Raw genomic sequence first — 22,654 nt, forward strand, 5'->3', positions numbered from 1 at the left:
CTCCTAAAAATTCTAGAGTGTTCCAGACACTCTCCCTGTCTCCGCCCTCCCTGAGGCCCCATCCTCAACCCATGCTGCCCTCCCCCCTCCCCCGCACGGAAACGGCGGAACAAGCTGTTCTCACATCCTCTCCTGGCGCCTGTGACACACACCAACTTCCAACACCCCACAACTCGCACACGCCAGCCTGCGCTCTCGCCTGAACTGTGCCCTGCTCGTCCCTTCCCCATCTTGCCCCAATTTTCCACTTCCTCTGCCTGTCCCCCTCTCGCTGGCCCGGGCGCCCTCCTCGACCCTCCCCCCGTCTCGTCTGCCTCCCACCCCGCCTCTGGCTCTCCCCTCACCCAGGCTCTGAATCCCTTCCTGCTTTTGGCTCTCTCCAGATCTTTCTATTGTCTCCCTAAATTCTTTGTGTCCTCTCCCCTGAAATCTCCTCTCTGTGTCATTGTCCTAGGACTCCGCCTGTGCTGGGTCCTAACTTCATCTCTCTCCCCAAATGTGCCTCCCCCCTCGTACTCTCTCTTCCGCTCTCCTATTTTACGTGCCCTGGTTCCCTGCCTCCCCACATGGAATCTCTTCTGCTTCTCTCTCCAGATCCCTGTACTTCCTCCTCTGCCTCTCCCCATGTGTCTGCTGTTTTTGATTACTATTATCGCCTCTCTCCCACTAAGTCATCTCTTCTGTCCTCTCCCACCATAATTCCTCTGGCCCTCTTCATCTGCATCTCTCTCCAGGTCTACGTCTTCCCTCTCCTGCTCTTTTTCTCGTTCTCTGTAACTGTGTGACTCCTGTCTCTCTCCTGACTGTTCTTGTGTCCTGGTTCTCACTCCTCACCTCACCTCACCCAAATCTGTCTTCCTCCTAATGTCCCTGGATCTATATCCCATTGCCCATTCCCCTCTGTTCTTTGCCCCACATCGGGATAGGGAGCTCCAGGTGATGTCTGGGTGTAGGATGAGGCGCCCCTGATCCCTACCACAGCCCCGAGGGGAGGGGCCAGCCCCCAGTCTTCATCTTTCCATCCCTTCCCTTCCCCCAGTCCCCAGCTTCCCGCCTCCCTCCTCACTGCTTCCCCGTTGCAGCTGCAGCAGTCCGTTGCCAGGGCAACCACAGCTGGCTGGGTGGGAGCCCCTCCACCCCATCCCCCCCCTTCTCCTTTCCAGCGAGGCAGGGAGGAGCTGGGACAAAGCCAGGGAAAGGCGGGGTGCAGAGGGGAGCTGGAGGGAGATGGACGTAGGGCCAGCTCCAGCTGTTAACCTCGGTTGCTTCTCCCCCAGTGAGGCCCCATCTCCCCTTCTTGGTGACGCCCCAAACCAGCCTGGAGAACGAGGCAGACGACGTGGGCAGAGGGGTCAGGCCCAGTTTAATACACGGAACAAGTTAATTCACAGCAGAGGCAGGCAATAAAGGAGACTCGTTTACAAGGGGGGACACGCCTGGATTGGGGGAGACCCCCCAAACCCACCACCTCCCCCACTTGCAGTCTCAATTTCCCTTTTTTTTTTAAACCCGAACAACAAACACACACAACCACAAGAAACAACCACGCCCCCTCGCGACCCGAAAATGGCCAGCGAGGGTGGCAGGGGGCAGCCCGGCCTGGCCGGTAGGGAATCGGGGCGGGGGGAGGAGGAAAATCTAGTCCGTTGCAGAGTCTGTGCTTCTCATTCCAGCAGGCGCTGGGCAGGGGCCCGCCTTGCCAAGGCAGGCACAGAGTGGGCTCGGGGCGGGGCTCTCGGGGAGGGTGCAGGAACGGAGTTCAAAACCGTGGTTCACATCATGCAGTATCCACAGCGGGCACCAAGAGAGGGCGGGGGGTGGACACCACACCCACCTGCCCTGGGCACGAGGGGGGAATGGTGCCCACCTTGGGTGGGGAGGTGGGAGAGCTGCAACTCCAGGGACTGGGGTGGGGGAGGAGCCGCCAGGCAGGAAACTGGCGTAGACTGGTGCCCAGTAGATGCGCTCAGCAGTGCCCCCTCCACCCAGCCAGACCTTATAGGACTCTTTGTTATATATTAATTTCTTTTTTTTTTTTTTTTAACTTTTTGACTTTTTCTTTAGAAAAAGGCTTTGTCCGTGCCCCCAGCTGGCATCCACCACCCCTCGTGCCCGCCCAGAGGCGGGGTATGGCTTTGAGGGGAGCAGAAGCCCCTGGTGCCCATTTGCGAAGGGGTGAGGCAGGAGGGAGGAAGGGAGAGGACCCTGCTGGGCCCACCAACCCACAGGGCAAACATTCCACTTGCACAGAGGGGAGGGGTGGCCCAGCCCCCTCTCAGGCTCCCCCCGCCCCCCCGGCCCCTTCCACTGTGGGGCATTAAGGATGGGGAGAGACTGGAGGAGCTCCAAGAGGCAGGTAGGCAAGCATCACCCCAGAGGTCCAGGTGAGCCAGAGCCAGGCCTAGGTGAGGGTGATGTAGGCAGAGGCCTTCTCTTTCAGGTGCCGAAGACAGAGGTGACAACTCCAGCTCCCTGTGGCGCGCGGCCGGAGGACAGGGAGTTAGGCCCAGGTCTGGGCAGGGCTGCCCCGACCCCCTTCCACCCAGCGGACAGCAGGAAGACCACTGTCCAGCACCCCACCCCCGTGTCCGGCCCTCCTCTTCTCTCACCTTCCGGGGGCTCTGCCATGGGAGGACTCAGGCAGTACATGTGGTAACCCCGATCGCAGTCATCACAAAACAGCAGCTGGTCCTGGGAGGTGAGACCCGCCCAGCTGGCACCCTGGGGGCACGGGCACCAGAAACCGGGGTGGGGGGCGGGGGCAGGGGCCAGGTCAAAGGGGCTGGGGGAGGCGGTCCCTTGCAAGACAAAGGGCTCTGAGAAGGTCATCTTTACAAAACCCTGCTGGGCGGACGAGCAAAACACCCCTGAGGACGGTCAGTTTGCAGTTTGTAGTTTAGGTTTTATAGGACTCTGTGGAACACTTAAAATGACACGGAGATGGTCTGGAAGCCATGGACGTGGGTTCAGGTCCCAGCCGTACCATTTTCCTGGCTGGGTGACCTTGGGCAAGTCTAGTCCCCTCTCTGAGCTCGGTTTCTTCTCTGTGGAGTGGGAACAAGATCACCTACCTCAGGGCAGTTGGAAGGAGTCAGAGAGTGAAGAGAATTAAGTGCCGGGCTCAATTAATGGACATTAACAACAATCATAATACAGGTTACTGGTGTTCACCAGGGAGGGGGCTCCAGGGGAAGGAGGCCGCTTGGGGGCATGTCCCGGGGAAGGGGGCGCGTGGGCACTCACGTCGTTCTCCGAGGTGCCACACAGGCTGCAGGACTTGCACTCGATGCACTGCCAGCGGTAGGTCCGCACAGCTGCCGTCATGTTCACCGTGAACTGTAAACACGAGGGGTGTCCTGGGGGCCAAGGGGCAGGGATGCGGTTAGGGGTCATCGTGCCCCTGGTGGCTGCTGACCCCCGGGGAAGCAATGGCTCAGCCCCCATCCCTAGCTCACAAGGCCCACAGCCCGACCCCACCCAGCCCACGGTGCCCAGAGCCTGTCCTGCAGGCAGTGCTGCCCTGGCCACCAGTCTCTTACCCAGCCACCATGGCAACCACACTCTGCTCCCCAGGACACCATGGCAACCGCATTCCATTACCCACGGTGCTGTGGCAACCACTTTCTACCACCCACAGCACCGGGGCAGCCACATTCTGTTAACCACCGTGCTGAGGCAGCCACATTCCATTACCCACAGCAGAATGGCCAACCGGTTCCACTCCATTAACCGCAGTACGTGGCAACCACAGTCTCCCAGCCACGATGCCATGGCAACCGCCTTCCACAGAGGGGTCCCCACACCCTGGTTCCCTGCAACCCAAGCCCATTACACACGATGCCCCAGCAACCACACTGTTGCCAACATGACTGTGCAGGGTGCTAACCCACTGGTCAACCCACCACCCCAGCACAGATGCGCAGCCACTACCCCAGGCCATGACCACCACCTTCCACTACACCCAATCGCCATGACAACCATATTTCACTACCCATAATACCATGACAACTACAATTCATCAGCCACCGTGCTGAGGCAACCACCGTCCATTACCCACAAGCCCACCTTGGGAAACCACAGTCTGTTAACCACAACTCCATGGCATGGCAAGCACCCTCTGTGAGCTACAGCACCCAGGCAGTGGCAATCCATTACTCACTATCACAGCCCACTACCCACGATGTTTTGGCAACCATCTTTCACTGTTCCCCACGCCGGATAAGCACATGCCGGTACCCACAATGCCATGACAACCACATCCCATTGTTCCCAGAGCCTCCCTGACCCCACTCAGTTTCCCACAATCCTCAGCAGTTGAGTCAGCTGTTTATCCTCAGTGCCCCTGGGATGCTCTGCATCCCCTCCACCAGTCCTCTCCTCTGCCTTCTCTCCTCCATATCTGGACTCCTGGAGTCCTCTCCACCGCGGTCCCCAGAAACCTCAGGTGGGGGCATCACCTGATCGCCCACAGTCAGCACAGGAGATGAGGTCCTCGGGACACCCTGTCTTCTTGGAGCCACCCAGGCAGAAGTCACAGTAGCCATTGGGGATGACAGTGCCATCAGGCGCCTTCTTGGCTGAAAGAGAGCAGGCAAGGGTTGGCATGGGCAGGCAGGGACACTCAGTCAAAGGCTGCTGCAGAAGTAGGGGCGGAGGGAGGCGTCCCTACCTGTGTGTTTCCTCTGTGCCTCAGGGACCCAGGCCAATTCTTTGTAAAACTCTGGGGATGGGGGGACAGAAAGAGGGGCTCTCACCATAGGCAAGGCTCCACCCTGCCCCCAGCCTCAGCCCCAGGGGTGGACCCCTTCTCCAGGCATGGAGGAGGTGGGGAGAGGGAGCAGCTACCCCGAGCTGTGGCCAGTAGCAAAACAGAGTTGGGGGAGCCCAAATAATTCTCATCAAGACCCCCCCAACTCTTTGAGGACAACTGATACATCCTCTTTATTAGGTAAAAACTTGGCAGATGTAGCTTTAGGAAGAGCCCCCTGCTTCCCTGCCCATGCACACTTCTACCAGACAGTCCCCCCAACTAAGCCCCGGCTAAATAAAAATTAGGTGGACACCACTGGCGGAGATCTGGTATGGAAACAGACATTCGGAAGGAAAATTCTGAACACAGAGGTGCCTCGGTGTGTGGTGGGGATGGGATGAAGAGACTGCCCTCTCCCACCGAGGGGTGGGTGGAAAGATGGTTTTTCCACGGGCAGAGCCTCCCCCCAAGCCTTCCCCCATCCCTCAGCTGTCAGGGCTGGCACCGGATTGGCATGGGCGGTCGCCAAGTGTTCCCAGGCCATGGACCCTGCCCCTCGGCCAAAGCTTAGCAGACAAGGGAGAAAGGGAGGCAAGGAGGGAGGGGAGTCATCTATCACCCCCCCTCCCCAAGCTCTAATTGAAACAATAAATCAGACCCAGAAATATTACGCCCGGCCAGGAGCGAGGGAGAGATGGTTGGTTGCCATGGCAACCTCAGAGCCAGCATCCCCCATGGTTGGTGGGGGGAGGGGACCGCTGAGCTGGAGATTTTCCAGAAATGTCTAATGTGCCCCCTCCCTCCCAGGCTCCTTAGCCCCCACTCCCAGGGCCCCTCACCACCCCACGCCCTGCCCGCCTGCTCACGTTTATGGTTGTTTTTCCGGTGGAAGGGCAGGGTGTGGCGTTCGGCGTTCTCCTCCCCCTCCTCCTCAGCCAGGTGGGTGTGGGTGTAGTGGTAGCTGAGCCCTGGCCGGTTCTTATACCGTTTCCCACAGACTGGAGAGTGAGCAGGAAGGGGGCCAGTCAGCCCTCCCAGTCCGCCTCTGCCCTGGCCTCCAGGATCACACCTCCACCCTCTGCCAGAGGCCTGAGCATCCCCCAACCAGGGTCCAGAACAGAAGGGAGGGGGCCAGGAGGGGAGAGGTCTCTGGGCCCCACTCTCTCTCTCTTCCCCCCTCTTCAGAAAGACTCACTATCACAGACATACGGCTTGTCTCGGTCCTCCAGGGAAGCGGTGTCCTGGCGTTTCCGGAGACCCCCGATGCCATATGCCTAGGGGAAAAGTCATGAGTGAGGGGCCAAGAAAGGGAGGGAACTAAAAGAATTTTCATCATTTGGGCCTGAAAGTCAAATTGCAGCTCTGCCACTTCCTAGCTGTGGGCCTTGAGTAACTCCCTTGATCTCTCCAAGGTTCAGTTTCCTCATCCGTGACACAGGTATGAAGCTAGTTCTAACCCACTGTACAATCTCTGTTTCGCAAATGCTTTAATAGACCCAAGCCTCAATTTCCTCATCTGTAAAATGGGTATAAAAATCCCCTATCCCTTCAGGCTGCTCTGGGGATTAAATGAGGTCAAACTGGGGCAGGGTCTGAACATTGTACATAATAAATGGGATCTGCATTGAGTGGAGGAGTGATGGAGAGAAACTTTGGAGTGATACCTTTCCTTTGGCCCTGTTCTTCCTCCTGGGAATGTCATCCTCCAAGTCTTCCACTTCAAGATCATGTGGAAACTCCAGCAGCTGCTGTTTCTGGGCACCAGGAGAGGGGAGATGGGAGTTAAGAAAATGGGGTATTGTTCTGCTTTGTGGGTGGGGTGGCTCTGGGTGGACCGGAGACTGGGGGTGTCAGGACAAGTCAGGAGGTCTTCCAAAAAAGAGATGACATGTGGAAGAATAGAGACTTAGGATACCCAAAGGCCCTAGGGAGCCAGGGGAGATTTCAGAGCAGGAACAGGATGGGCCGGGGCAGAAGACAGGGGTGAGAGGGCAGCTGTGGCCCCTGGTGGGGGGGTGGGGGGATCCTACCTGGCAGTCCATAATGGTCTCCTCCTCCTTCAGCTCTATCTTCTTCTCCCCTGTCTCAGCACACAGTAGAGCCTCAAGGACCGGCCCTTCTGGGAGGCCGCCCTCCTTCTTCAATGGCGCCTCACAGTCTGGGGAAAAGGGAGGAGGGTGTCAAGTGGAGAACTTGTCCCTGGACGACTCCTCAAACTGCCCAGATTGGAGAATCATGCTCTTTGCTAGAGGGAAGAGGCTTTCCCACACTCAACCAGCAATAGACTCAAAGATTCAACCGTACACCCTTCCAACAATACTTCCATACATCCTTTCCAAGGATGCCCAGACCCTGGGGAAGACACAGCCAGACCCTCAGAGCCACTTGGACACACTCAAGGGGAGACATGGCCAGACCCTCCTATATAACTGCATACATACATGTAGGAGACCCCACCCAGACCCTCACACCTGGAGAGAGCAGACACTCAAACAGGACACACATGGACATACACAGGGGAGATACATACAGGTCATCTGAGACAGCCAGACACACAAAGGAAGAGGTACACCCAGACACTCAGATATACCCAGACACATGGTGGAGACATATCCCTTGGGTATACTGGCACACCCAGCAACACTACAAAAGAGAACATTAGGCCACCAGATATACCCAGACCACATGGGGAAGACACGGCCAGACCCTACCAAACACCTGAACATACTTAGGGGAGATAGAGACACACCTAGAGAGAGTCACTCAGGTGGATACACATACACACAGGAGATAGAGACAGTCCCTCCAATACACCTGGACCCACACAGATCCTTGGATATACCTGGACAGGGGAAGAGAAACAGCCAGTGACTCTAATGTATTGGACACATTCAAGAAGTGATAAAACCAGACACTCATGGAGCAGCACACACGCGCAGAAATACATCAAATACACCAGACAGACACTCAGGGAAGAGATTCTCCCAGACATTCCAAAGCATCTGGCGCTCAAAGGAAGAGAGAACTGGAGCCCCTGATACACCCACATCAGGAACCGCTGGACACTCTGATAGACCAGCCCCACACAAGAGGAAATAAACCTTCTAATACACTTGGAAACATCTGAAAAAAGACACAGACACTGAGATACACTCTATTACAAAGGGAAAGAGTTACAACCTGACACTCTGATACATCCAGACACACTCAGACATCCACAGGAAGCAATACAGTCAGATACTCTGATACATCCCAGCTCACAAGGGAAGAGATACAAAGACTGGACACACATAACAGATACCACTCTGTCCTGAAATACGCCTGGGCCCAAGTAGGATAAGATACAGTCCAAAGCTCAGTCACTCAGGGAAAACTGGAGAATCTCTGGACGACACCCAGACACACACGGGCAGACACAGCCAGCCACTCAGACACTGGCTAGGAGGGAAATAAAGGCGAATGATCAGATGCACACCAGCATCACCACACACTTATCAGCGTGTGCTGTGGGCACCCATGGGGGCCACCGAAGGCACAGGACGGAGCTTCACCCACCAATCTTGTACTCGCAGGGCCGGAGTCTGGGGTCTTCCAGGATGTTGAGTCTCCGTTTCTTTCTCCAACAGCGGGCGGGGTACGTGTAAATCTGTCCCGGGGCCAAACCTGGAGTGAGAAGGGCGGTAAGAACGCGGCTGCGAAGCCAACGCCCCGCCCCGCCCCCAACTTCCCAGCCGTACCCGGGCCGCGGTGGGTCTTCTCCATCCAGATGTAGCAGTTGTTCTGGGCCACGCCGGTCTGCGAGTCGAGGAACGGCAGGCGCAGGCTGCGCTCGGCGCACAGGCGCGCGTTGTAGCTGCGGCAGTGCTCGATGGCTTCTCGGTAGAAGTCCTCGCCTAGGCTGCGAGGGGCGGGTGGGCGGGCGGGCGGCTGTCAGCAAGGGCAGGCGCACCGGGTCGCCCGGCACCCCTCCCCCAGACCGCCCGTGGGGAATGGGTGGGCCGACTCCTCCAACCTCACCTCTCCCCGCTGTCGTCGCTCCTGGACCCAGGAGCCCCCAACCCGGGACTCACGCAGGCCTTGAGCCAAGGAGTGGATACACACAGTATAGAAACAGATAAAAATACACCGGGACCCATCCATACAGGCACATATCCAAATACACAACACAAACAAATCGCACATAGTCACACAGGATTCACACACAAAGAGAGACATATCCCAAGACTCACAAAGGAGAAACAGACACATCTCACATATGTGCTCACACAAATATCTACTGAAAAACACAAGTATCTCAAGTCCCATAGTGTAGAAGCAGACAGATCACACACATATATACATGCACAAATATATATCACATATCCAAAGACACACAACACAATCACCCACACAAAGACACACAACATGCAAACAGATGACACACAGACACATCCACTTGCTCATCCATCCGTAGACACACACAGATACACAAATGTTAAAAAAGAAAAAATGTTAAAAACAAACTACCCACATATGCACTTACACACATATCCAAAGACACAACACAAACAAATCACACACACACACACAATCCAGATACACTATACAAAGAAATCACACAGATTCACACAGGATACACACACATTCACGAAGATACACAATATAGAAACCAACATGTAAAATACCACATACTCAAACACACAAAGATACACACATACACAACATAGAAACAGACAAATCCACCCACAGTCACACAAAAATTTGCACATAAATACATGCATACCTACATATCCAAAGACACAGAACATAAATGATGCAGAGTTTCAAAGGATATGTACACACACTCAAAGACCAAAATATCCAAAGACACCTAGTGTAGAATGTGAAAGAAATTAAATACATATCCACACACATATCCAAAAAAAACCCAGAACCCGAACAAGTGACACACACTCCACAACCCAAGACAAAGGTAGTGTGGGCTTCACTCAAGTTTACCAAGGCCCCCGGACCCCCTGGCCATTTCACCCTCTCCCCAGCCCCGGGGGTCGCAGGGCGGGACATGACCCCCTTTCCCGAAGAGGGCGCCAATAGGGCTCCGAGTTCCCCCTACTCCGCGCTCCTCCAGGAGCAGCGCGTCGGACACGGTTCTTGCCAGAGACCCACAGTCACACACATTCGCAACCCCGCGCAGCCCGGCCCACGGTGACAGCCCCCCAGACACCCCATCGGCCCCACCCCCAGCCGCCGCACACACACACACACACGCCCGCGCAGACCCGCTCGCGCGCCCTCCCCTGCCTCCCGCCGGCCCGCAGCACCTCAGGGGGCCGGGGATGACCGTGGCCATCTTGCTCCCAGGGTCCTGCCCCCAGCAGGTCCCCGCCGGGCCGGTCCTCCCAGCGCTCGGGCGGGCGCTGAGGCCGCCCATCCATTCATTCCCGGGGGGCGGGAGCACCGGGACCACAGCCAATCAGGGTGGCGGGGTGGGCCCACCCAGGCCATGCCGGGAGTGGTAGTTCCCCGCCCGGGGCTGGCGGGACCCCGCAGAGAAGCGTGTCAGAGGTGGGGCCGGTGGCACGCACAGCCACTCCCGCGCGCTCACTCATGCACACCTCTTGAGTCTCACACATGGGCCTACACTCACCCATGCACACCTGGACTCGCACACACCCACACGCGGCAGCTTACACACACATTCACACGTATACTCACAGCGTCCCACGCAGACTCACGCACACTCCCTCTCCCACACCTTCGCACAGACTCACATACATTTACACTCACACAAACACTTCAGTGCCAGGAGACTTAGAGACACCTTACAGGTGCCCACACGAACGTCCCACCAACGCGTGGCTCACTGACACCTCCCCCTCCCCCTAGTCCCTCCTAGCTCGGGAGAATCCTCTCCGTCCCCCTCGGAGCTGTCTCTCGCACAAGGACCCCGCCCTACTCAACCCCTTCCCAGACCTGACAGCAGCTGTGCTAGTTAGGAGATATAGCCACACCTCCTGGGTTCAAATCCTGGCTCTGCCACTTGGTGGCCATGTGACCTTGGGCAAATGACGTAACCTTTCTGGCCTCGGTTTCCTCATCTGTAAAATGCAGATGATGGCTCATTGGATTATTGTGAGGATTAAATAAGTAAGCATGGGTAAAGTGTTTCAAAAGGTACCTGGCAAGTAGTAGGTGTTCAATAAATTCATTCATTCCACAAAGAGGACCTGATATGTACTAAGATGTAAAATGGTGATAGCTAACCATTATTAGAAAGAATAATGCTGGGCACATAATAGATGCTTAATAAATATTTGTTGAATAGAAATATACTGAGTAGCCACCATGTGCCAGGCACAGTTCTTTAACAGAGATTAACTCACTTGATCCTCATCCTGACCCTCCGGGGTGATATTATCATTACCCCCATTTTCCAGATGAGGAGGTGAAGTCACATGCCCTCAGCTCCTGGTGGCTGTTTGAAGGTGGGACTAAGAGAAGGATTCACTCACCCAGATGTCTGTACCCAAGTGGTCACCTCCTTTCTCCCACTGTCACCCACACTGACTCTACCCTAAGGGATGCCCAGAGAGGGAGCTGACCTACCGAGTCACAACAATCACCAAGTCCCATGCACACACACCTGGAACACCCCCCCACACCCCAACCCCTGGCCCTCATCCAAAGTTCGTGTTCAAGTTTGAGCCCTTGCATGGATGAAAACGCCCACCAATGTCATTGTCCACCAGGGGGCTCTCCAGCAGACAGAAGAGGCATAAGAGCCTTCACCTCTTCTTTTGTCACTCGACATCCCCCCCTACCCCCTGGTGAGAGAGACCCCCCTCAGTGTCTTCCACACTCATGGTCACTTCTGGACACACACACATACACATACACACACACCCCTCTAGTCTTAGACCCCTTCTACAGGCTCTTCCCCATCTCCCCCAGGTAAGGCCTTGACCTCCCCCTTCCCGAGCCCAAACAGCAGGGAGTGGGTCTCTGCTTCACATCTGGCCTAGAGCAGATGGCAAGGGGAGTAAGTCCTCACACTCACTCTGGCCTCCAGGTTCCTACAGTGGCCACCCCATATCTCAGCCACAGTAAGCCCTGCCCCGCTCCTCCCAACCGGCCAGCTCAGCTCAGAGTGCCCTTGCCACCTTCCTCTCTCACCTTCCACCACCCTCACAGATCTTCCAATATGCCCTTACACGTTCTCCCCACACCTCTAGCCTCAGACACCCCGCTCACTCCTGCCCCACCCCAGAACCTTTGCATCAGTTTTGGTCAGCTTGGAGCCCGAGTGTAGACCACTCCATCACTTCCCTGGACGCCCTTGTCCACCAGCACAATTTGACCCACAGCTGACACTTGGAGAGGGGTCTCCCTTCCCTTCCTTACCCCTAGTCACCTTCAGAGACCCCTCTCCCACACTTGAGCTCCCCTGCCCAAACAATCCTCCCGTCCCCATCCCCCGGTGCCCTGTGTGGAAACTGGACCCCAAATGAAATCAATATTGATACTACCAATAATAATCACTACATTCAGTCCGTGTCAGGCTCAGTACCAAGTGCTTTACAAACATCACAGAGGCACCATGAGGTAATAAGAGCTGTTATGATTCCCCAATTCACAGGTGGTAACACTGAGGCTTGGGGCCGGGGGCGGGGTGGGGGGCAGGCAGGAAATTAGTGCTCAAGACGGGGTTTGAATGATGCAGGCAGTCAGACCTGAGAGCTGCACCCTCCACCTCCCACTCCCAAGGGGATTTGACTCGCATTATCTCAGCAGCCAGTCCCTGCCCTCGCCCCTGCTAGACCCCTAGGAAGGTGAGAGCAAAGAAGGGTGCTGGCACTCCCACCCCCAAGCTTACTCTGGCCTTCAGGTCCCTGCAATGGCTGCCCTATACCTCCTCCAAGAGGTCTGGGCCAGGGTCAGAGTGAGGATGTCTGGATACCTATAGATCCACCAACCTGCACAGGAACCCCGTCCCAGCCACTTTGAGGGTGTCCCTCATAGGGGAGACAAGTCTGTGTGGAAGACTTAGAGTGAGAGGGAAGCAGAAGTGTTGTCACCGTTACATACCATTTCACACTGATCCCAGCTCCGTACACGCCCTCCAAGCCCCCTTTGCCCACCGCAAAGCCACACTTGTTGGCGCGTGCCTGTAAGGTCCCTCCTCTCGCATCTCCTCCCCCCCACCTGAAACCAGAAGCTACTGGGCGCCTTCGGTCCGGCCACCTGGCACAGCCTTTCTGGAGGGCGGGGGCGGGGGATGGGGGGGGCGCCCCCGGGCCCCTCCCCCCACCTCAACCCCCCGGCACAAGTTGCTCAAGGTCAAGGTGGCGGGTGCCAGGGGTTGGGGGAAGGGTGGGGGAGGTCGCCCAGGCCCCTTTGTGCGGCGTCGCGGGCGTTCGCCCTCCGCCTCCTCCCCACCAGGCCGGGGAGGAGGGGGAGGGGAGTGCCGCGCACGCCAACCCGGGAGGGAGAGCGGGAGCGGCCGCGCGCCTGTCACTCCCAGTCCGCTGTCACCGCCTGGGGAAGGGGGGTGGGGAGCGCTGGGACCCAGGAGTTCGGGATCCCGAGGAGGGAGCGAGAGAGATGGAAAGAGAGGGAAGAAGAGAGGTGGAGAGAGCGAGGGATGTCTAGGCGAGGTGAGGGCTGGAAGAGAGCTAGGTTTGAACCCAGGCGTCCAGGATCCCAGCCACTGGGCCCGGGAGGAAGCTAACACTCGGAGGAGGGACGCGGACAGGGATTAAGGGAGGGAATCCCCGGAAGCTGAGGGCGCTCCCAGCACCCTCTCCCGAGGCATCTAGTCCCCAAGGGGATGAGAGATGCTCTCGTTAGATGTGTACGGGAGGAGAGAGGGAGGGCTCCCACGGTCTAAGCTGAACGGGGCGTCGGGGCTTTAGGTCCCGAAGACCCGGGAAGGAAAACAGTAGGGATCTAATCGGGGACCCCCGACGTCTAAGCTCCCACCCTGCGGCCGCGCGGACCGAGGTCCCCGAGATAGAGGGGGGGAAAGAGAGAAAGATGCTTTGATGAGGGGAAAGGGTGGTGGAGACCCCGGAGACTGAGGTCTGGACTTAGGCGTACGTACTCCCAGCCCCATGCAGGGGCAGGCCCGGCGCCCCCAGAGACTCGGAGGAGGAGAGAGGGAGGAGGAGGAGAGGGAAGCCCCTACCCCCACTCTGGGTGGGGAAACGGCCTCCGCCACCCCCCAGCTCGCGCCACATTCCTTCACTGACAGCGACAAAGAAGAGGCGCCCCCGCGACCCCCGAGGGGCTCCCGCCCCCAGCCCCAGGGGGCGACAGGGGGTGGCGGCCCCCCCCAGGGGAGGGGGGGCAAGCTGGGGGCCCACATTCAACTGCGATCCGCCCACGGCGTCCCCCTCCCCAGCGAGGGCGGGGGAAGGGTTCGGGTAGGGGGCGGGATGGAGGGACGTGGACGGCGGGGACACTCACGACTTGAGCGGGTTCTGAATGGCGGTGGCCATGGCCCGCTCGGCTGGGCCGCCTCCGGCCCGGGGCGCCGCTGCCGCCGCGCGCGGGCCCAGCCCGGCCTGCGCCGCCCGCTCTGCCGCCCAGCGCGCTACGATTTCATTCATTCTTGGGGCTGCGGCGCGAGCGGAGCGGGGCGGGCAGGGGGCGGGGCTCGGCCAATCCCCTCACCTCCCGGCGCACGACGGGACGTGGAGTCTAGGGGCGCTCGGCGGCGCCCGAGGGCGCCCCTGTCCGGACTACACGTCCCAGGGGGCGTCGGGAGGACCGCACGCCCACTGGCTACTGGGGATACAGGGCGGGGCTGGGATCGCCCCAAAGCATCCTTTCCCCTCCCTGGAGGTGCTCCATCCCCACCTCGGGCTCTCCATCCTCCAGGCACCGCGGGCGCGCAGAAGGTGGTGCCTGGCTTCTGGGTCTCCCCTGGGTGTGTGGATGACCCCAGGGTCTGTCGTGTATTCTTGCCTTTGCCTACTTGTCTGGGTGTCTCTTCTGTGTAAGCCGGTCTGTAAACAAGCACAGGGGTTAATCAATGCCTTTGTTCATTTATTAAGTGCCTGCTATGTGCCAGGCACTCTTCTAGACACTGGGGATACAGCGTGACCAACAGGCAAAGTTGCTGTCCTCAAGGAGCTGACCTTTCAGTGGAGGAAAAAAGATGATAAACAAACAAATAAGCTTATCATTTTAGAGGGTGATAAGTATTATAAAGAAAGTGGCTGCTCTGAGGAGGTGACATTTGAGCTGAGACCCGAGAAGCTGCCACCATGCAATGGGAGGGGAAGGAGGAAAAGCTTGGCAAGTTCAAAGATCAGTGGGAAAGCTAGTGTAATGAGCAGAGTGAGTGGGGGGAGGCAGGGAGGGAGACAATATTAGGGAGACAGCAAGGATCCAGATCACGTAGGGCCTTGTAGGCCATTACAAAGAAAACGGATTTTGTTCTAAGTGCAATCAGTCATCCTTGACTCTTCATTTTCACACACACCCCAAACCCATCAGCAAATGCTGTTATCTCCACATTCACAAAATAGATACAGAATCCACCCACTCTTCTCCCTTCACAGCCTCCATCCTGGTACTGCTCCCCTTTTGCTCCCCCCCTGGACAGTCCATTTCTATTCTCTCCAGGGCAGCCAGAGTGAGCTGCTTATAACAGCTGGCATCACAATGCGCTCCGGCTCAAAACCTCCAGTGGCTTCTTTCACACTTTTTAAAAAGATATTTATTGATTTATTTGGTTGCTCTGGTTCTTAGTTGCAGCAGGCGGGCTGCTTAGTTGCATCTCGAGGGCTCTTCAGTGGTGACATGAGAATTCTTAGTTGCGGCATACATGGGAGATCTAGTTCCCTGACCAGGGATCAAACCCGGGTCCCCTGCATTGGGCGCACAGAGTCTTAACCACTGCACCACCAGGGAAGTCCCTTCTTTCACACTTAGAATAAAATTCGAAGTCTTTACTATGCCCTCTAGGCCCTACTCAAACCCGTTCCCAACCCGCATCACACTTCTGATCTCATCGCCCCTCTTCCTTCCCTTGGCTAACTTTGCTCCAGCCGCACTGGCCTCCTCCCTGTTCCTGGAACGTTCCAGTCCCACTTCGGCCACAGGACCTTTGCACTTGCTGTTCTCACTTCCTAGAATGCTCCTCCCCAGACACCTGCATGGCTCCAACTCTCACTTTATTCAGGTTTCTGAATGTCACCTTCTCAGAGACAACCTCAGCTACGATGGCATCCCCCAGAATCTCTCTGTCCTCTTAAAAGCTTTCTCCTTCTCCCAACACTTACCATAACTCATCACCATGTTGTAGGCCTATTTAGTTACTTGACTGAGTGTCTATCTCCACTCCTTTAACTACCAGCTCTATGAGGCAGAGATTGTTGTTCATTCCACTGCTGTCTCCCCAGTGCTTAGAACAGGGCCTGAAAAATAGCAGGTGCTCAACAATTATTTGTTGAATAAATAAATGAATCAATTAGTCATTATCCTCCATGTCTCTCCCCATTGTCTGGCTCTGCAGAGTGCAAGCAGCAGGGAGAGAGGGTCATGTGGGCTCCAGGCTGTGCCCTCCCCCACACTTGGACCATCTGAAGGGGACTCGGTGGGGAGGGGTTGTATTAAGAAAAACTTCCCAGCAGAGGGTCTGGAGCTAAAGCTTCAAGGCAAAGAGAAGGGAGAGGTTAAGAGGCATATTCACTCATTTCTATAGAGTATCATTGTCCCCAGCCCTGTGTGGGCATGCTGGGGACACAGCAATGATGTGTCTGATGGCTCTGCCCCAGGCAGAGCTGTAAGCTCACAGTCCAGTGGGGAAAAGACCCACCACCACACAATGACAGCCAAGGGTGGAGGAAGCCAGGGCAGACGGCAGGGCTGGGATAGAGGTGGTACTCGGGGCTATGGGAGCCCAAAGGAGGCTCCTAACCCAGCCTGGGGGTCAGGGAGGGCTCCTTGAAGGAAGTTCCAGGAGAGTCTTTTCAAGTCCTGACCCCCTGACCTCTCCAGACACAGGGCAAGTCCCTGTTCTGACCTCTTGGGGCTCTGAGGTCTGATCTACCTGTCACCCAAGTCTTGGGAACAAACAATTCCCAACGTTTGTTCTTGTCTCCTAACCTGGAATGCAAAGGTTTGGCCACCAGAGGGCACTGTGGCCTCAGTCTTTGTCCAGACAGACTGTTCGTCAAGCCTCGGATCCTGGAGGGATATTGTGGGGCCAGTGGGACCAGCCAGTGGAGACACTGGTGCCCCCACTATGAGCTTCAGACCCTGCCCAGGACCTGGTCACCACGGTCTGAGTCCCTCCCCCCAGAGGCTCCTGTGGAATCAATAGACCCTCTCTGTCCCAGACCCCTGAGGGCCCAGCTTGGGCCTCCAAGGGAGACACTTGCTAAGCCCCCCTGATCCCTCTCTTCCCCGCTATTCTTCAGAGGATACAGCCCTCCCCTAAGCTGCCCTTGGGGTGTTCAGACATGACCCTCAGAAGTCTCCTACCCAGATGAGGATACTGAGGTACAGAGGATGTGAGGCTGGGGAGAGGTGGTCACACAATACCAGGGCAACAACAATAACAATTAATAATAATAACAACAATACATAAGGTCCCATTGACTTAGCTCCTCCTATGTGTCAAGATGGCTCCTGAGCTTTTTACAGGTCTTATGTCACTATTATACAGACCGCACTCAGGAAGCAGGATTCTCCACCTCAGAGTCAGACAAGGCAACTTGGGCTCATAGAGACAATACCCTCGCCAAAAGTCCCCACCTATCATGGTGGGGAGAGCTGGGGTTTGAACCCCGGTCTCACTCAGAAGCTAAATCACAGGCCACCTCCCTGTGCTACTCCGAGGGGGGTTGCTGACTTCCTGTGTCAGAATCTGCTCAGGCCCTCCATGAAAATGCCATCCCTACCCACACTCCTGCCCCCCAGTCCCAGGGATCCAGGGTCCCTGAAGGCAGATCCCAGAATCCTAGGTCTCAGAAGGCAGCCCCCAAGTCCTTCTAATGACTGCAAAGCCCTGAGAATCATGGTTTGTGTTTGGGCAGAAAGGCAGAAAGAAGAAACAAAATGCAATTGAAGGGATGGTTCTCAAGCTCTCAGGTGAGGAGGGGTGAGGGTATGGGTTTGCAACAGAGGCCTTAGAGTCGGTGGTGGAGTGTGGGCTCCGCAGACCACGTTCCTGTTTCACCAGTAGCTCTGCTGGAACTTTTTGGTACTTTGGTTTTCTCATCTGCAAAATGGGAGTAATGGTTCCAACCTCACAGATTCGTGGTGGGGATGCTTTGGGTCCATGTAGAGCCCTTAGTGCTTGGCACACTTTAGCACACAATAAATATTATCTGTGATCCTCACATCATCAGTTCCTGTGGCTGAACACCTACTGTGTGCCACTCCCAGGCTGAGGGTTTTACGTACATAATCTCAACAGCCCGGAGAGGTGTGGTCCCTGCCTGGAGATCACAAAGAAATCACAAAGTCTGGACTTGGACTTAGGTTTGCTGACCCAAAGCACCCTCTGTGCTGCCCTGATGGGCACCCTTTACCTCTGCTGGGCACTGCGCTAACGTGTACACTCAGGTGACCCTCACAACAATCCTGAGACCGGGGATAAGGTGAGATCATGTCAGGCAGGACCATAAAACCTAGGGTAAGGAGTTTGGGTTTGATTCTGAGGGTAGGAGGGAGACAGTGGATCGTTTTCAGCATGATCTTCTTCTGTTTTTTTTTTTTTTTAATATTTATTTATTTGGCTGTGTTGCGTCTTAGTTGCAGCACACGGGATCTTCGTTGCAGCATGTGGTGCATGGGCTTCTCTCTAGTTGTGGCACGTGGGCTTAGTTGCCCCGTGGCATGTGGGACCAGGGATCGAACCTGCGTCCCCTGCATTGGAAGGCGGATTCTTAACCACTGAAGCACCAGGGAAGTCCCCATCTCCTTCTGTTTTAGAAAGATCCTCATGGCTGCAAGTGTGGACCAGACTGTGGGGACAAGGTAGGAGGCGGGAGACCTGGGAGGGGGCTGAGATGGCTGGGGTGGGAGGATGGGGCCAGGGTCGGTGCAAGCAGGTGACGAGAGGCAACAGAATGCGGCTGCTGGAACAAATGACCATGAACTTGTCAGCTTAAAACAACAGAAATTCTACAGAGTCATGGATAAAGAAGATGTGGTACATATATACAATGAAATATTACTCAGCCATAAAAAAGCATGAAATAATGTCATTTGCAGCAATGTGGATGGACCTAGAGAGATTGCCATACTGAGTGAAGTCAGAGAGTGAAAAACAAATATCATATGATATCACTTATATGTGGAATAAAAAAATGGTACAAATGAACACATTTACAAAACAGAAATAGAGTCACAGATGTAGAAAACAAACTTATGTTTAGCAGGGGGAAAAGGGGGGGAGTGAAAACTTGGGAGATTGGGATTGACATATACACACGACTATGTATAAAATAGATAACTCATAAGGACTTACTGTATAGCACAGGGAACTCTATTCAATACTCTTAATGGCCTATATGGGAAAAGAATATAAAAAGGAGTAGATACATGTGTATGTATAACTGATTCACTTTGCTGTACAGTAGAAACTAACACAACATTTTAAATCAACTATACCCCAATAAAAATTTTAAAACAAAACAAAACAAAAAGCCCCCAGAAATGTATGCTCTCACAGTTCTGGAGGCCAGAAGTCAGAAATCAGTATCACTGAGTTGAAATCAAGGTGTCAGCAGGGCCACACTCCCTCTGGAGGCTGTAAGGGAATATCCATTCTTTGCCTCTTCCAGCTTCTGGTGGCTGTTGATGCTCCTCGGCTTGTGGTCTCATCACTCCAATCTTCAAGGTTCCATCTTCACATCACCTCCTCCTCTGTGTGTGTGCTTCTCTCCCTCTGCTTTTGTCCTATAAGGATACTTCTAAGTGATGGTATTTAGGGCCCACCTGGATAATCCAAGATATTCTTCCCATCTCAAGGTCCTTAACTTCATCACATCTGCAAAGACTCTTTTCCCTATAAGGGATTAGAACCGGTAGCTTTGGGGCGCCATTATTCTGCCTACTACAGCAGAGTGGGCAGAATTTGCAGATGGATAATTTATGGAGCACGAGGGAAAGAGTCTGTGGAGTGTCAAGGAGGACTTGAAGGCCCGTGGCCTGAGCCGCTGGAGGGATGGAGGCGCCAGCACCAACATGGGGCTGGCGCCAGAGGGGAAGGTTTGGGTGAGCCCAGGAGCTCAGCTTCAGAAGCAGAAGCCTTGAGTTTGAGATGTACGTCGGGCATCCAAGGGGGGCTGCTGAGTAAGTCCGGAGGTTGGGTTAAAGAGAGAAATTCGGGTGCATAAAGTGAGACTGGATGAGCTCTCCAGGGAGAGAAGAGGACCAAGGTGGAGACCTAGAGGTGACCATCAGTACCAGATCCAGAAGGTAAGGAGGAACCAGTGGGGGCATGGAGAGGGAGCCGGCAGGGAGGCTAGAGAAGACCGGGAGAGGACGGCCGGTGTCTCAGGAGCAAAGGAGACAGGGAGCGATGACGGCTGATGGGTCAAGTAAGACGACAACTGAAATGTGACTTAGATTAGCGCCAGGGGGACCCTGACAAGTGCACTTCCATGGAGCAGGGGATGGAGGACGAGTAGAATGTGAACATTTGATTGGAAAGAGTGCAGAAGAGAATTGGAGAATTGGAGACATCTCTGGTGAGAAATTTTGCTGTAAAGGGGAGCCAAGAAACAGGGCTGTGGCTGGGGGAGGTCAAAGAGTTTTGTCTTCTGTTTTGTTTTAAGGTGGGAGGAGTTACAATACATCTGTATGCCAGCGGGAATGAGCAGGAAGGTGAGCAGGAAAGTGACGATGCAGGGGAGAGGGGAGCATTGCTGGAGCAGTGATGGAGACAAGAGGAAACAAGCGAGTCCCCAAGTGGAGGGTCAGCCTTAGTGAGGCTTGATCCGTATCAGGAGGAGGAGAAGACGTGTGGAGCAGACGCCAGGAGGTGCGAGACTGAGGACATTCTCTCCTATGGCTTCAGTGAAATGAGCTGGGAGCAGAGATGGGGGAAAAGAGAGAGGATGCACTGAAGACCCCTTGAGGGGCCGGTCAGGAACTCAAAGTTTTGAGCTCTTAGAATAGGACAGAGGCATGGGGTAGAGGCCAAGTTTGATTTAGCCAGATTGGGGGTTTCCCAAGTGAGAATAATAAAGAGAGGGAGTTGAGGGGGGATAAAGGGAGCCACTTTGGTGAGTGACCACAGACTTGCAGGGCTGAAAGACAATGAAAGGGGAGGGGGATCGATGGGGCCGTAGGTCCTGTCAGGGTTGGGGGACTGGAGGGAGGGAGTTGAGAGAGAGGAGAAGGCGGATAGAGAGCGGGAGGCATGAAACTGAGATTGCAGAGGCTGTGTTTATCGGGCATGGGCGTGATGAGGGCCAAGGTGGCTGGAGGGGCCGGGGTTGGGCAGAGGACCAGATCCCTGGCAGAGAAGTAGTGGGGGCGTGGGGAGGCTGGGGGAGGTCGAAGGAGCATCTACCTGGATGTGAGGATTGTGTTAGGAGTGAGTGACGAGCCAGGTGGAAAATGTAAGAGACCGTGATCCCCACGGCCATAGTGACCCCAGCACCCACCCTGTCCCCTCTCAGGAAGCATCCCTAACTGGAAAAGGGGACTTGGGTTCTACTGGATGGGTGGTCACCTCTGGGAACGACATCTGCAGCTCCAGCTCCATCAAAGACCCACATGTGAAAGGTAAATCTATAAAGTTAATAGAAGAAAGTGTGGGTGACTTCCCTGGTGGCGCAGTGGTTAAGAATCCACCTGCCAGGGCAGGGGACACGGGTTCGATCCCTGGTCCAGGAAGATCCCACATGCCCCAGAGCAACTAAGCCCGTGCACCACAACTACTGAAACCTGTGCTCCTAGAGCCCGTGCTCTACAACAAGAGAAGCCACCGCAATGAGAAGCCCGCCCATCGCAACAAAGAGTAGCCTCTGCTCGCTGCAACTAGAGAAAGCCCGCGCGCAGCAACGAAGATCCAAACGCAGCCAAAAATAAATTAATTAATTAACTTTTTTAAAAAATAGGGTTGCATGACCTGGGTTTTTCAACAAATAATTGGCATTAAAGACAAAGGGCCTGTTAGCAAGTGTTGTTTTAAGCTTTTGCATGCCGGAGACCTGTATGTGCCTGAGCATCTAGCAAAACCCATGGGGGGGCTTCCCTGGTGGCGCAGTGGTTGAGAGTCCGCCTGCCGATGCAGGGGACGTGGGTTCGTGCCCCGGTCCGGGAAGATCCCATGTGCCGTGGAGCGGCTGGGCCCGTGAGCCATGGCCGCTGGGCCTGCGCGTCCGGAGCCTGTGCTCCGCAATGGGAGAGGCCACAACAGTGAGAGGCCCGCGTACCGCAAAAAAAAAAAAAAAAAAAACCATGGGGCCCTTTTCAGAATCAAATTTATAAAAGCATAAAATCCAGAGGGTTACAGAGGAAACTCATTGCATTAATATACAGTTAGTAAAAAAAAATAATAATTGTGATATAGTAATATATGTGCTTCTTTATTAATACATTAAAGAATAAGATCTGGCTGCAGATTCAATAACTACCATAATTTCTAAGCGGTGATGAGTAAAACCAATGTTTCAAGAGATCTACAACAACTGTAATGTGCTATAAAACATCTGTGATTTATCTGGGTGACAAGGTCATAGCTTCTGGCAATAGTACTGTGATTTGTTGCCAAAATTCATAATTGACAAAAATATCAAATGTCATTAGAGGTTAGTGAAAACATAGAGGTCAGTTTTTTCCCACCAATGGTGATAGACGCCAAGAAACTCTGGACAAGTTGGAGGTCCCAGGACCCCAGGATGAGAATCCCTATAGATTAAAAACACAACATATGGATCTTGTATAGATCCTGAT

The 22,654-nt window shown here is 55.0% G+C and overlaps 1 protein-coding gene across 11 annotated transcripts; it reads right to left on the minus strand.

Moving 5' to 3' along the window:
• Positions 1 to 2,318: 2,318 nt before the first annotated feature.
• On the minus strand, positions 2,319 to 14,241 carry DPF1 (double PHD fingers 1; the record flags this gene model as incomplete). Of its 11 annotated transcripts, none has more annotated exons than XM_079724197.1 (12): positions 2,319 to 2,472; positions 2,610 to 2,721; positions 3,244 to 3,356; positions 4,458 to 4,577; positions 4,670 to 4,720; positions 5,617 to 5,748; positions 5,946 to 6,024; positions 6,415 to 6,504; positions 6,781 to 6,908; positions 8,306 to 8,413; positions 8,488 to 8,648; positions 14,195 to 14,241. In XM_079724197.1, the coding sequence occupies 12 exons, from the start codon at positions 14,224 to 14,226 to the stop codon at positions 2,402 to 2,404; spliced, it is 1,197 nt and encodes a 398-aa protein (XP_079580323.1). In that variant the 3' UTR covers positions 2,319 to 2,401. The 11 variants fall into 11 exon arrangements, with proteins under 11 accessions (XP_079580323.1, XP_079580328.1, XP_079580327.1 ...); XM_079724202.1 differs by having other exon boundaries at positions 2,610 to 2,691; positions 14,195 to 14,226; XM_079724201.1 differs by lacking the exon at positions 14,195 to 14,241 and adding an exon at positions 10,051 to 10,094 and having other exon boundaries at positions 2,610 to 2,691.
• Between the last annotated feature and the right edge of the window lie 8,413 nt (positions 14,242 to 22,654).

Source organism: Hyperoodon ampullatus (assembly GCF_949752795.1).
Source record: "Hyperoodon ampullatus genome assembly, chromosome: 18".
NCBI classification, from domain to species: Eukaryota; Metazoa; Chordata; class Mammalia; order Artiodactyla; family Ziphiidae; genus Hyperoodon; species Hyperoodon ampullatus.